This window comes from Delphinapterus leucas, chromosome 9, assembly GCF_059928025.1.
Source record: "Delphinapterus leucas isolate spDelLeu-1000000601 "Yukka" chromosome 9, BTC_Dleu_Yukka2, whole genome shotgun sequence".
Lineage (NCBI taxonomy): Eukaryota > Metazoa > Chordata > Mammalia > Artiodactyla > Monodontidae > Delphinapterus > Delphinapterus leucas.
Genome location: NC_143137.1, coordinates 86,013,788 through 86,028,698, shown reverse-complemented (window position 1 = coordinate 86,028,698; position 14,911 = coordinate 86,013,788). Strand labels below are relative to the sequence as shown.

Genomic DNA, 14,911 nt, shown 5'->3' with positions numbered 1-14,911 from the left:
TGAAGGTGCTTTTTTCTACAGAATGTCATTGAAATGGAAAATTTTCATATGTTTAAATGCTGGCTGGTAGAGTAGATTTGTTTTGAATTATAGCACATAAGGAATTTTTTTGTTTGTTTATTTTGTGGTACGCGGGCCTACTCACTGTTGTGGCCTCTCCCATTGAGGAGCACAGGCTCCGGACGCGCAGGCTCAGCGGCCGTGGCTCACGGGCCCAGCCGCTCTGCGGCATGTGGAATCTTCCCAGACCGGGGCACGAACCCGTGTCCCCTGCCTCGGCAGGTGGACTCTCAACCACTGCGCCACCAGGGAAGCCCCACATAAGGAATTTTTTAAAGGTTTGGCAGTAATAAGTAAGGCAAACACCTTTTCTATTTAGCAAGCAGTAATACTGGATTCTAAAATTGTATTTTGCAGGAAGAAAGTTTGAGCCTAATAGAGACATTGTTATAAGTTTGAGGAAATTTTTATTGGTTAAGAAATAATACTACGTGTATGTTTTAATGTCTGTATGTTAAACTCAGTATATTCCCCCTCCCCCTTTTTTTAGCTCTTCAGGAAAGGACATGGATGAAAATGAAAGCAACCAGTCCCTGAGGACAATTTGCCAATATCCTAAAGAGGCAGTAAGAAAGCGCCAAAATTCACGGAATTCTGGAGGAAGTGATTCTTCTAGGTTTTCCAGGAAGAGTTTCAAACTGGATTACAGACTAGAAGAAGATGTAACTAAATCAAAGAAAGGAAAGGATGGGAGATTTGTTAACCCTTGGCCAACATGGAAAAATCCCTCTATTCCAAATGTTCTCAGATGGCTGATGATGGAAAAAGATCACAGCAGCGTTCCATGCTCCAAAGAGGTAGCATTTGGCTTTCTGAGTGCTGCGCATTTGCTCTTAATATATGTATTACTTAATGTTGCTGTGAATTGTATTATGACGCTCCAGTTAGCTAATTGAGCCCTTTTGTATGATAAGGTTCTGGGGAGATGACATGAATAAGGTGCCTTCGAGTTCACAGTCGAGCAGCAAAGTACATGTGTGAATAACCAGCTCTGATCTGGTGGCAACTAGAAGTAGGAACGGATGTCTTAAAAATATAGGAAAGGACTTGATTAATTCTGACTGGTGGGATTGGAAATGGCTTTACAGAGGAGATGATATTTGAGCTGGGCCTAGAAAGATAAAAACTATTTGGCAGTGGTTTTCCAGGTGGATGATGGGCGTGGGGAAGGTCACAGAGGAGAGAAAGTGCATGGCATGTTCTAGAAAATAGTAACCTGTGTTTTGGAATATGAATTATAAGGGTTAAGCCTGGAGCGCTTGGCTCTTCATCCTTGGAAAAAGCTGCTAAAGTTATAAAAGAAATTGTCAGATAACCTTCCACTCCTTTAAAAATTGGGAATAGGTTACTGGGCTTTCAATATGCTAGTTCTACTTAGGATGAGACGATTAACCTTTGGCCTATGGTTTATGAGATGAGTGAGATTTCACTCAGCAGGGAGTCGGGGGCTCCCAATGGCAGTAGCCGTTTTTCTCCTTTCTTAGTTTCTTGCCCCTCTACACCTCCTACCCCGCTTGGCCTCTCTTTTCCAACAACCCCTGTCCTGCCAGGCCTTGTGGGGAACTGAGAGATGAGGAACTAGTAGACATTGGAAGTGGGTGGGATGAAAAGAGTGGAGGTATCCCTGAAGCGTTGATCTGCAGTAAGGCAGGAGGCTGGGGAGTGGGTTGGTGGTGGTGGTGTTAGATCGTTTACCTTAGTAAATGTGTCCATTTTTCTTTAAAGGATGTGAGATTTAAAAAAACCCAAAAACCCCATATTGTCACTTTGATGCTAAAGAATGTTCATAGTATTAATCCTAGTTAACAGAATTGAGTAACATGAATAATATTTTCTCAGCACTGTTTAAGAATGAGTCAGGATATTAATAGATAAAACCTTAGTGTATGTTTCAACTTTGTGGATGGGAGGAACAAGAAAATTTTATGTCTTCTGGAGAACCTGGTATGAAGAGAAACATGGAGTCAAGCTGTGAGAAGAAGGGTTTAGGTAGGAGGCCAAGACGGGTAGGTTACCTGTTTGGTAAAAATTCCTTCCTGGTTTTTGGGCCACAGTTTCTAAAAATACAGTAGTAGTAATGGTGTCTTTAGTTTTCTTTCATTTCAAACAGGAAAGTGAGTGAACACATGAAGGCGGAAATACATCTCTGAACTCTGATGATTTGGAGATATTGAAGAAACTGGGTTCAATTTCTGAGAACTCACCAGGCCAGTTGTTCTTAAACTCCACTATTCTAGGTGCTAGAGAGAGAGCCATGAAAAAGCAGAAAGACAAGGGCTTCCCTGGTGGTGCAGTGGTTGAGAGTCCGCCTGCCGATGCAGGGGACACAGGTTCGTGCCCCAGTCCAGGAGCGGCTGGGCCCATGAGCCATGGCCGCTGAGCCTGCACGTCCGGAGCCTGTGCTCCGCAACGGGAGAGGCCACAACAGTGAGAGGCTCGCGTACCGCAAAAAAAAAAAAAAAGCAGAAAGACAGCCGGGCTTCGTTGGGCCTTCGGTTTAATGGAAGAGAGCCAATAAACAGATAAGAAAATGATGTGGGATACTGAAAGATGATTGGTGCTTTGAGGAATAATGAGGCAGAAAAAGGAAGTTGGGGGGTGGGAGCTGAATTCTTTAATGAAGTGTAAGCTTTCTTTTTATTTTTTTAAAGGCAGGAGTTCTTTGTTTTTCTTTGCTTTTTATTTTAATTTTTATTTATATTGGAGTATAGTTGATATACAGTGTGGTGTTAGTTTCACATGTACAGCTAAGTGATTCAGTTGTACATACACATGTATCTATTCTTTTTCAAATTCTTTTCCCATTTAGGGTATTACCTAAATAACGAGTACAGTTCCCTGTGCTAAACAGAAGGTCCTTGTTGATTATCTGTTTTATATACTAGTGGGTATATGTTAATTGTGAACTCCTAATTTATCCCTACCAGCCATGTTTCCACCCACCCCCGGCAACCATAAGTTAGCGTTCAAAGTCTGCATGTTTCTGTTTTGCAAATAAGTTCATTTGTATCATTTTCACCTTAGACTCTACCTTCGAGCTATATCAGATGACATTTGTCTTTCTGTGTCTGGCTACTTCACTTGATGTGATCATTGCCGGGTCCAGCCAGTTGCTGCAAATGGTGTTGTTTCATTCTTTTTTATGGCTGATATTACCTTGTATATATGTACCACATCTTTATGCATTTGTCTGCTGGTGGACAATTTGGTGGCTTCCACAACTTGGCTATTGAAAATAGCCCTGCAGTGAACGTTGGGATGCATGTGTCTTTCCAAAATACGGTTTTCTCTGGATATATGCCCAGGAGTGGGATTGCTGGATCATATGGTAGATTTATTTTAGTTTTTTAAGGAACCTTCATACCGATCTGCATAGTGGCTGTTACCAGTTTACGTTCCCACCAACAGCATAGGAGCATTCCTTTTCTGTACGCACTCTCGAGGATTTGCTGTTTGTTGACTTTTTAATGATGGCCACTGTAACTGGTACGAGCTAATACCTCCTTGTAGTTTTGATGTGCTATGATAATGAGTGATGTTAAGTATCTTTTCATGTGCTTTAAAAAACAAAACAAAACAAGAAAAAACCTCGTGAGTAAAATTTACCTCCTGAAATGGGCTTATTGAAAGTCGGCTCTGTTTTCAACTCTCTTTCGATCACCTACCACACTACATTTCTAGAGGCCATTGTTCATTTAAGCCTCACAGGCCTTGTGAATGTGAAGTGCCCATAAGCACTGGCTTCTTTTTGTTTTTTTTTTAACATCTTTATTGGGGTATAATTGCTTTACAATGGTGTGTTAGTTTCTCCTTTATAACAAAGTGAATCAGTTATACATATACATATGTTCCCATATCTCTTCCCTCTTGCATCTCCCTCCCTCCCACCCTCCCTATCCCACCCCTCTAGGTGGTCACAAAGCAACGAGCTGATCTCCCTGTGCTATGCGGCTGCTTCCCACTAGCCATCTATTTTACATTTGGTAGTGTGTATATGTCCATGCCTCTCTCTCGCTTTGTCATAGCTCACCCTTCCCCCCCCCATATCCTCAAGTCCGTTCTCCAGTAGGTCTGTGTCTTTATTCCTGTCTTACCCCTAGGTTCTTCATGACATTTTTTTTTCTTAAATTCCATATATATGTGTTAGCATATGGTATTTGTCTTTCTGACTTACTTCACTCTGCATGACAGACTCTAGGTCCATCCACCTCACTACAAATAACTCAATTTCGTTTCTTTTTATGGCTGAGTAATATTCCATTGTATATATGTGCCACATCTTCTTTATGCATTCATCCAATGATGGGCACTTAGGTTGTTTCCATCTCTGGGCTATTGTGAGTAGAGCTGCAATGAACATTTTGGTACATGACTCTTTTTGAATTATGGTTTTCTCAGGGTATATGCCCAGTAGTGGGATTGCTGGGTCGTATGGTAGTTCTATTTTTAGTTTTTTAAGGAACCTCCATACTGTTCTCCACAGTGGCTGAACCAATTCACATTCCCACCAGCAGTGCAAGAGTGTTCCCCTTTCTCCACACCCTCTCCAGCATTTATTGTTTCTAGATTTTTTGATGATGGCCATTCTGACTGGTGTGAGATGATATCCCATTGTAGCTTTGATTTGCGTTTCTCTAATGATTAATGATGTTGAGCATTCTTTCATGTGTTTGTTGGCAGTCTGTATATCTTCTTTGGAGAAATGTCTATTTAGATCTTCTGTCCATTTTTGGATTGGGTTGTTTGTTTTTTTATTATTGAGCTGCATGAGCTGCTTGTAAATTTTGGAAATTAATCCTTTGTCAGTTGCTTCATTTGCAAATATTTTCTCCCATTCTCCCATTCTTTTGGTCTTGTTTATGGTTTCCTTTGCTGTGCAAAAGCTTTGAAGTTTCGTTAGGTCCCATTTGTTTATTTTTATTTTTATTTCCATTCCTCTAGGAGGTGGGTCAGAAAGGATCTTGCTGTGATTTATGTCATAGAGTGTTCTGCCTATGTTTTCCTCTAAGAGTTTGATAGTGTCTGGCCTTACATTTAGGTCTTTAATCCATTTTGAGCTTATTTTTGTGTATGGTGTTAGGGAGTGATCAAATCTCATACTTTTACATGTAGCTGTCCAGTTTTCCCAGCACCACTTATTGAAGAGGCTGTCCTTTCTCCACTGTACATTCCTGCCTCCTTTATCAAAGATAAGGTGACCATATGTAAGCACTGGTTTTAAAGTTGTCATTCCAGGAAACAAGGCAGCAGCATTTCTGGTTGCCCAACTCTGGTTACTCGGGCAATGAGAGGCTTAGGGAAAGTCCTGCTGCTGGGTTTTAAATGAGTGGAATGTGCCAGAACAGACAACCAAGAACTTGTGTCTCAATACTTCCACCCCCTTCCCTTTCTCCCTGGGACAAATCCCAATCCCTGCCAAAGCGCTGTGCTGAGGGTGCTGGCATCCGTAGGTGGGGTGAGTCTGCGGAAGGAGGCTGGAGGTGGGAACCCCAGCACCAGGAGACATGGGGACCAGGTGACTTTTCAGAGCTCTTCCGGCCCAGAGGGTCCACCATCCTTTGGCTGCACTAGGCTTGGCCTTACTGTCAGAGGTCCATCGTGGATCTGGAGATTGTGGTGCATCCCGAAGGGATCAGGCACTGCAGGTCCGAGGAGAGCTCATTTGCTGGCACATCCTTCCCAGCTCCCTAACCCCCACGACATCCAGCCTTTGGAAACCAAGGCTGCTGGGGCTCCAGGGATGTGAAGCTCTCTGGGTCCCAAGGCCCGAGGAGAATGTTGTAGGAATTTCGTTTTTGCTTTTGTTTCCTAATTTAACATTTAGTTTATATTGGAGTATAGTGGCTTTACAATGTTGTGTTTGTTTTAGCTTTAAGCAGCTTGATTCAGGTAAACAGAGACACATAGCTACTCTTTTTCAGACCCTTCCTTTATAAGTTCTTTCAGATTGTTGAGTAGCGTTCCCTGTGTTAGACAGTAGATCCTTGTTGATGATCTATTTTATGGATATTAGTATGCAGGTGTTAATCCCAACCTCCTAAGGTATCCCTCCAGCCCCACCTTTCCCCTTTGGTAACCATATGTTCGTTTTCTAAGTCCGTGACTCTGTTTCTGTTTTATAAATTTGGTTATTTGTATCAATTTTTAGATCTCACCTGTAGGTGATATCATATGCTATTTGTCTTTTTCTGTCTGGCCTATTTCACTTAGTATTGTCACCTTCAGGTCCATCCATGTTGCTGCAAAAGGCATTATTTCACTCTTTTTATGGGTAATAACCATTTTTTTTTTTTTTTTGGGGTACGTGGGCCTCTCACTGTTGTGGCCTCTCCCGTTGCGGAGCACAGGCTCCGGACGCGCAGGCTCAGAGGCCATGGCTCACGGGCCCAGCCGCTCTGCGGCATGTGGGATCTTCCCGGACTGGGGCACGAACCCACGTCCCCTGCATCGGCAGGCGGACTCTCAACCACTGCGCCACCAGGGAAGCCCAGAGTAATAACCTTTTTATGTTCCACATCTTTTTTATCCAGTCCTCTGTCAGTGGATATTTTGGTTGCTTCCATTTCGTTGCTATGTTAAATAGTGGTGCAATGAATTTTGTAGTGTATGTGTCTTTTCAAATATGTTTTTTCCAGATATACACCTAGTAGTGGGATTGCTGGATCATGTGGTCCCTCGAATTTAATATTTTATGGAACCTCTATATTGTTCTCCATAGTGGCTGTTACTGGGGTACATTTGCATCAACAGCCTAGGAGGATTTCCTTTTCTCCACGCTCTCTTTAGCATGTATTGCTTATTGACCTTGGATGATGGTCATTTTGCCTGGTAGTATGTGATACCTCATTGTAGTTTTGATTTTCATGTCTGTAATAATTAGGGATTTAACATCTTTTCATGTGATTTTTGTTCCTCTCTATGTGTTCTTTGGAGATTGTCAAATTTAGATCTTCTTCCCGTTTTTTTTGTGTGTGTGTGTGGTACGCGGGCCTCTCACTGTTGCGGCCTCTCTCCCGTTGCAGAGCACAGGCTCTGGACACGCAGGCTCAGTGGCCATGGCTCACGGGCCCAGCCGCTCTGTGGCATGTGGGATCTTCCTGGACTGGGGCACGAACCCGTGTCCTCTGCATTGGCAGGCGGACTCTCAACCACTGCGCCACCAGGGAAGCCCCTTCCCCTGTTTTTGACTGGGTTGTTTATTTGTTTGATTTAGAGCTTCATGAGCTCTTTGTATATTTTGGAGATTAATCCTTTGTTCATACTTCATTTGCAAATATTTCTTCCATTCTGTGGATTGTCTTTTTGTTCATGATTTACTTTGCTATGCAAAAGCTTTTAACTTTTATTATATCCCCCTTTTTATTTTGTGCTTATTTTCATTACTCTAGGCGGTGGAGCCAGAAAGATACTGCTCTGATTTTTGTCAAACAATTCTGCCTGTGTTTTTGTCTAAGAGTTTTATAGTGCCTATTCTCACATTTAGGTCTTTAATCTATTTTGAGTTCTTTTTTCTTTTTTTTTTGTGGTACGCGGGCCTCTCACTGTTGTGGCCTATCCCGCTGCGGAGCACAGGCTCCGGATGCGCAGGCTCAGCGGCCATGGCTCACGGGCCCAGCCGCTCCACAGCATGTGGGATCCTCCCGGACCGGGGCATGAACCTGCGTCCCCTGCATCGGCAGGTGGACTCTCAACCACTGCACCACCAGGGAAGCCCTTTGAGTTCTTTTTTATGTATGGTATTAGAGAATGTTCTTGTTTTACTCTTTTACATGTAGTTTTCCAGTTTTCCCAGCACCACTTAGTGAAGTGACTGTCTTTTCTCCATTGTATAGTCTTGCCTCCTTTGGTAGATTAATTGGTGCGTGAGTTCACTTCTGGTTTTTCTCTTCTTTTCTATTTATGTTTCTGTTTTTGTGCTAGTACGATACTTTTTTGATGACTGTCACTTTGTAGTATAGTCTGAAGTCAGGGAGTCTGATTCATCCATCTCCGTTTTTCTTTCTAAGGATTGGTTTTTGTATTCTCGGTCTTTTTTGTTTCCATACAAATTAAAAAAAAAAATTTTGTTCAAGTTCTGTGAAAAATGCCATTGGCAATTTGATTGCGATTGCATTGAATCTGTAGATTGCCTTTGGTATTATAGTGATTTTGACACTACTGATGGTTCTAATCCAACAACATGGTATATTTTTCCATCTGTTTACGTCATTTTTGATTTCTTTCATCAACATCTTATAGTTTTTAGGGTACAGGTCTTTAGCCTCCTTAGGTTGGTTTATTCCTAGGTAGTTTATTCTTTTCGATGCGATGGTAAATGTGATCGTTTCTTTAATTTGTCTTTCTGATCTTTCATTTTTAGTATTAGTAATGCAAGAAATTTCTGTGTATTAATTTTGTATCCTGCAGTTTACTGAATTCATAGATGAGCTCTAGTAGTTTTCTGGTAGCATCTTTAGGATTTCCTATGTATGATGTCATGTCATCTGCAAACAGTGGCAGTCGTATTTCTTCTTTTCCAGTTTGGATTCCTTTTATTTCTTTTTCTTTTCTGATTGCTGTTGTTAGGACTTCCAAAACTATGTTGAATAAAAGTGGCAAGAGTGGACATCCTTGTCTTTTTCCTGATCTTGGGGGAAATGCTTTCAGCTTTTACTGTTGAGAATGCTGTTAGCTGTGCGTTTGTCATATATGGCCTTTATTATGTTTAGGTAGTTCCCTCTATGACCACTTTCTGGAGAGTTTTTATCATAAATGGGTGTTGAATTTTGTCAAACGTTTTCTGCATCTATTCAGATGATCATATGGTTTTTATTGTTCAGTTTGTTTATGTGGTGTATCACAGTGATTGATTTGCAGATACTGAAGATCCTTGCATCCCTGGGATAAATACCACTTGATCATATTGAATGATGTTTTTAATGGATTGTTAGTTTCAGTTTGATAGTATTTTGTTGAGGATTTTTGCAACTATGTTTTTCAGTGATATTGGCCTGTAATTTTCTATTTTGTAGTATATTTTTCTGGTTTTGGTATCAGGGTGATTGTGGCTTATGAGTGGTTCTTAAACTCCACTGTTGTAGGTGCAAGAGATACAGCCATGAACAAGGCAGAAAGGAAACCTGGCCTCCTTGGAAGTTAGGTTTGTTGGAAGAGAGACAGTAGTCAAGTAAATGATGTGGAATATTGAAAGATGATTAGTGCTTTGAGGAATAATAAGGCAGAAAAGGGTGAGAACTGCATTCTTTAATGAAGTGTAAGCTTTTTTTTTTCTTATGGCACTTGATACTTCATTGTTAGGTTGTCCTCCAAAAATATTGCATCAGTTTACACTCCCCCCAAAAGTATGAGAGAGGATCTATTTTTCTCTACTCCTAACCAACAATTAGCTTTGTCATTAAAATAAAAAAGACGTTTGCTGATGAAAGGTGAAAGATGATGACACTTTAATTTACATTTCTTTTTTACTTCTAATCAGGCTAAACCATTTTTAAGTTACTTAGGCTTATGCGGTCTTATTTTGTGAATTATCTTCTAGTATTCTTGGACCTTTCTTCCATTGAAGTGTTACTTTTTTTCCTTACAGATATATAGGAATTTATTTATATTTAACTATTTTAATCCTTTCTCATAGATGTTGCAAAGTTTTGTTTCCAGCTCATCACGTTTTTTTTTTGAGGGGGTAGGGGGACTCTTTTTTAACACAGAAAAGTTTTTAATATTTATGCAAATATGCCAATATTTTACTTTATTATTTTTTCCTTTGTGTGCCTAAAAAGGCTATTTCTGCTAGCTATCAGATACATCATCACCTGTATTTTGGTGTTTTTTTTCACTTTTTAAAATTAATTATTTAATCCATATGGAATCTAGTTTGGTACATATAGGGTGCTTTACATATCTATGTATGTCTTAGACAACCAGCTCAGATATAAACATCATTTATTAAATTCCAACACTGTTTATTAAATCATCTTCTATTTCCTCTTTGATTTGAAATTCCAACCTTATATTCAATATTCATATACTTGTATATATGCCAGTATACCTGTTTTGGAATATCCTGTTCCAATGAGCTATCTTTTCTGGCAACAAGATCACACTGTTTTAATGTTTATAAATTTAATATTTGATTTAATATCTGTGCTCATTTTCATTTAGGTTTAAAAAAACCTTCTGGCTCTTCCTATTAGTTCTTCAGATGAAATTTATAAGTATTTCTTTTATTTCAAAAAAATTTTTTTTGCTATTTTGATTGAAATTGAGCTAAATTTTTGAATAAATATTCCGGGAGAAACATTTTTGCAAAAGCGATTTTTTATCGAGGTATATGATAAGTCTTTCTACGTATTCTTTTGTTTTTTAATGACTAGTCTAGAAATCATAATAATTCAGTATACTGATAAATTCTTAAGTTCTGTTTCTTTTTTTTTTTAACATCTTTATTGGAGTATAATTGCTTTACAATGGTGTGTTAGTTTCTGCTTCACAACAAAATGAATCAGTTATATATGTACATATGTTCCCATATCTCTTCCCTCTTGCGTTTCCCTCCCTCCCACCCTCCCTATCCCACCCCTCCAGGTGGTCACAAAGCACCGAGCTAATCTCCCTGTGCTGTGCGGGCTGCTTCCCACTAGCTATCTACCTTATGTTTGGTAGTGTATATATGTCCATGCCACTCTCTCACTTTGTCCCAGCTTACCCTTCCCGCTCCCCGTATCCTCAAGTCCATTCTCTAGTAGGTCTGTGTCTTTAATCCTGTTTTACCCCTAGGTTCTTCATGACATTTTTTTTTTCTTAAATTCCAGATATATGTGTTAGCATACGGTGTTTGTCTTTCTCTTTCTGACTTACTTCACTCTGTGTGACAGACTCTAGGTCTATCCACCTCACTACAAATAGCTCAATTTCGTTTCTTTTTATGGCTGATATATATACAATATTCCATTGTATATATGTGCCACATCATCTTTATCCATTCGTCCGATGATGGACACTTAGGTTGTTTCCATCTCTGGGCTATTGTAAATAGAGCTGCAATGAACATTGTGGTACATGACTCTTTTTGAATTACGGTTTTCTCAGGGTATATGCCCAGTAGTGGGATTGCTGGGTCATATGGTAGTTCTGTTTGTACTTTTTTAAGGAACCTCCATACTGTTCTCCACAGTGGCTGTATCAATTTACATTCCCACCAACAGTGCAAGAGGGTTCCCTTTTCTCCACACCCTCTCCAGCATTTATTGTTTCTAGATTATTTGATGATGGCCATTCTGACTGGTGTGAGATGATATCTCATTGTAGCTTTGATTTGCATTTCTCTAATGATTAGTGATGTTGAGCATCCTTTCATGTGTTTGTTGGCAGTCTGTATATCTTCTTTGGAGAAATGTCTATGTAGGTCTTCTGCCCATTTTTGGATTGGGTTGTTTGTTTTTTTGTTATTAAGCTGCATGAGCTGCTTGTAAATTTTGGAGATTAATCCTTTGTCAGTTGCTTCATTTGCAAATATTTTCTCCCATTCTGAGGGTTGTCTTTTGGTCTTGTTTATGGTTTCCTTTGCTGTGCAAAAGCTTTGAAGTTTCATTAGGTCCCATTTGTTTATTTTTGGTTTTATTTCCATTTCTCTAGGAGGTGAGTCAAAAAGGACCTTGCTGTGATTTATGTCATAGAGTGTTCTGCCTATGTTTTCCTCTAAGAGTTTGATAGTTTCTGGCCTTGCATTTAGGTCTTTAATCCATTTTGAGCTTATTTTTGTGTATGGTGTTAGGGAGTGATCAAATCACATACTTTTACATGTAGCCGTCCAGTTTTCCCAGCACCACTTATTGAAGAGGCTGTCCTTTCTCCACTGTACATTCCTGCCTCCTTTATCAAAAATAAGGTGACCATATGTGCATGGGTTTATTTCTGGGCTTTCTATCCTGTTCCATTGATCTATCTTTCTGTTTTTGTGCCAGTACCATACTGTCTTGATTACTGTAGCTTTGTAGTATAGTCTGAAGTCAGGGAGCCTCATTCCTCCAGCTCCATTTTTTGTTCTCAAGATTGCTTTGGCTCTTCGGGGTCTTTTGTGTTTCCATACAAATTGTGAAATTTTTTGTTCTAGTTCTGTGAAAAATGCCAGTGGTAGTTTGATAGGGATTGCATTGAATCTGTAGATTGCTTTGGGTAGTAGAGTCATTGTCACAATGTTGATTCTTCCAATCCAAGAACATGGTATATCTCTCCATTTATTTGTATCATCTTTAATTTCTTTCATCAATGTCTTATAATTTTCTGCATACAGGTCTTTTGTCTCCTTAGGTAGGTTTATCCCTAGATATTTTATTCTTTTTGTTGCAGTGGTAAATGGGAGTGTTTTCTTGATTTCACTTTCAGATTTTTCATCATTAGTGTACAGGAATGCCAGAGATTTCTGTGCATTAATTTTGTATCCTGCTACTTTACCAGATTCATTGATTAGCTCTAGTAGTTTTCTGGTAGCATCTTTAGGGTTCTCTATGTATAGTATCATGTCATCTGCAAACAGTGACAGCTTTATTTCTTCTTTTCCGATTTGGATTCTTTTTATTTCCTTTTCTTCTCTGATTGCTGTGGCTAAAACTTCCAAAACTATGTTGAATAAGAGTGGTGAGAGTGGGCAACCTTGTCTTGTTCCTGATCTTAGTGGAAATGCTTTCAGTTTTTCACCATTGAGGATGATGTTTGCTGTGGGCTTGTCATATATGGCCTTTATTATGTTGAGGAAAGTTCCCTCTATGCCTACTTTCTGCAGGGTTTTTATCATAAATTGGTGTTGAATTTTGTCTAAAGCTTTCTCTGCATCTATTGAGATGATCATATGGTTTTTCTCCTTCAGTTTGTTAATATGGTGTATCACGTTGATTGATTTGCGTATATTGAAGAATCCTTGCATTCCTGGAATAAGCCCCACTTGATTATGGTGTATGATCCGTTTAATGTGCTGTTGGATTCTGTTTGCTAGTATTTTGTTGAGGATTTTTGCATCTATGTTCATCAGTGATATTGGCCTGTAGTTTTCTTTCTTTGTGACATCCTTGTCTGGTTTTGGTATCAGGGTGATGGTGGCCTCATAGAATGAGTTTGGGAGTGTTCCTCCCTCTGCTATATTTTGGAAGAGTTTGAGAAGGATAGGTGTTAGCTCTTCTCTAAACGTTTGATAGAATTCACCTGTGAAGCCATCTGGTCCTGGGCTTTTGTTTGTTGGAAGATTTTTAATCACAGTTTCAATTTCGGTGCTTGTGATTGGTCTGTTCATATTTTCTATTTCTTCCTGATTCAGTCTTGGCAGGTTGTGCCTTTCTAAGAATTTGTCCATTTCTTCCTGGTTGTCCATTTTATTGGCATATAGTTGCTTGTAGTAATCTCTCATGATCCTTTGTATTTCTGCAGTGTCAGTTGTTACTTCTCCTTTTTCATTTCTAATTCTATTGATTTGAGTCTTCTCCCTCTTTCTTGATGAGTCTAGCTAATGGTTTATCAATTTTGTTTATCTTCTCAAAGAACCAGCTTTTAGTTTTATTGATCTTTGTTATCGTTTCCTTCATTTCTTTTTCATTTATTTCTGATCTGATTTTTATGATTTCTTTCCTTCTTCTAACTTTGGGGGGTTTTTGTTCTTTTTTCTCTAATTGCTTTAGGTGCAAGGTTAGGTTGTTTATTTGAGATGTTTCCTGTTTCTTGAGGTAGGATTGTATTGCTATAAACTTCCCTCTTAGAACTGCTTTTGCTGCATCCCATAGATTTTGGGTCGTCGTGTCTCCATTGTCATTTGTTTCTAGGTATTTTTTGATTTCCTCTTTGATTTCTTCAGTGATCACTTCGTTATTAAGTAGTGTATTGTTTAGCCTCCATTTGTTTGTATTTTTTACAGATCTTTTCCTGTAATTGATATCTAGTCTCATAGCGCTGTGGTCGGAAAAGATACTTGATACAATTTCAATTTTCTTAAATTTACCGAGGCTTGATTTGTGACCCAAGATATGATCTATCCTGGAGAATGTTCCATGAGCACTAGAGAAAAATGTGTATTCTGTTGTTTTTGGATGGAATGTCCTATAAATATCAATTAAGCCCCTCTTGTTTAATGTATCATTTAAAGCTTGTGTTTCCTTATTTATTTTCATTTTGGATGATCTGTCCATTGGTGAAAGTGGGGTGTTAAAGTCCCCTACTATGAATGTGTTACTGTCGATTTCCCCTTTTATGGCTGTTAGTATTTGCCTTATGTATTGAGGTGCTCCTCTGTTGGGTGCATAAATATTTACAATTGTTATATCTTCTTCTTGGACCGATCCCTTGATCATTATGTAGTGTCCTTCTTTGTCTCTTGTAATAGTCTTTATTTTAAAGTCTATTTTGTCTGATATGAGAATTGCTACTCCAGCTTTCTTTTGGTTTCCATTTGCATGGAATATCTTTTTCCATCCCCTTACTTTCAGTCTGTATGTGTCTCTAGGTCTGAAGTGGGTCTCTTGTAGACAGCAGATATATGGGTCTTGTTTTTGTATCCATTCAGCCAATCTGTGTCTTTTGGTGGGAGCATTTAGTCCATTTACATTTAAGGTAATTATCGATATGTATGTTCCTATTCCCATTTTATTAATTGTTTTGGTTCGTTATTAAGCTTTTTTTTTTTAAGGCAGTTATTTTTTAGAAAATGTTAAAAAGAAGGCTCAGTATGAATGCATTTAAACAGATGCAGCATCCTGTAAGAGAGAAGACTCATTTGTCTTAATCCAATTTTTATTTTCTTATCATTTACCTACATCTTGTTTCTCCTTGTTTCCAATAAGAGCCTAGAACTAACTAGATTAAATGCATGTTG

At 39.1% G+C, this 14,911-nt stretch overlaps 1 protein-coding gene across 3 annotated transcripts in view; it reads left to right on the top strand.

Annotated features, from left to right (window-relative positions):
• NAPEPLD (N-acyl phosphatidylethanolamine phospholipase D) overlaps window positions 1-14,911 on the top strand; it is a 51,512-nt gene that overhangs the window by 13,954 nt on the left and 22,647 nt on the right. For all 3 annotated transcript variants that reach the window (XR_002642133.3, XM_022554447.3, XM_022554448.3), the window contains exon 2: window positions 551-857. Coding sequence is in view for 2 of the 3 variants with exons in the window: in XM_022554447.3 (XP_022410155.2) it covers window positions 551-857 (307 nt within the window). In the remaining variant the exon portion in view is untranslated. The remainder of the gene's footprint in view (window positions 1-550; window positions 858-14,911) is intronic.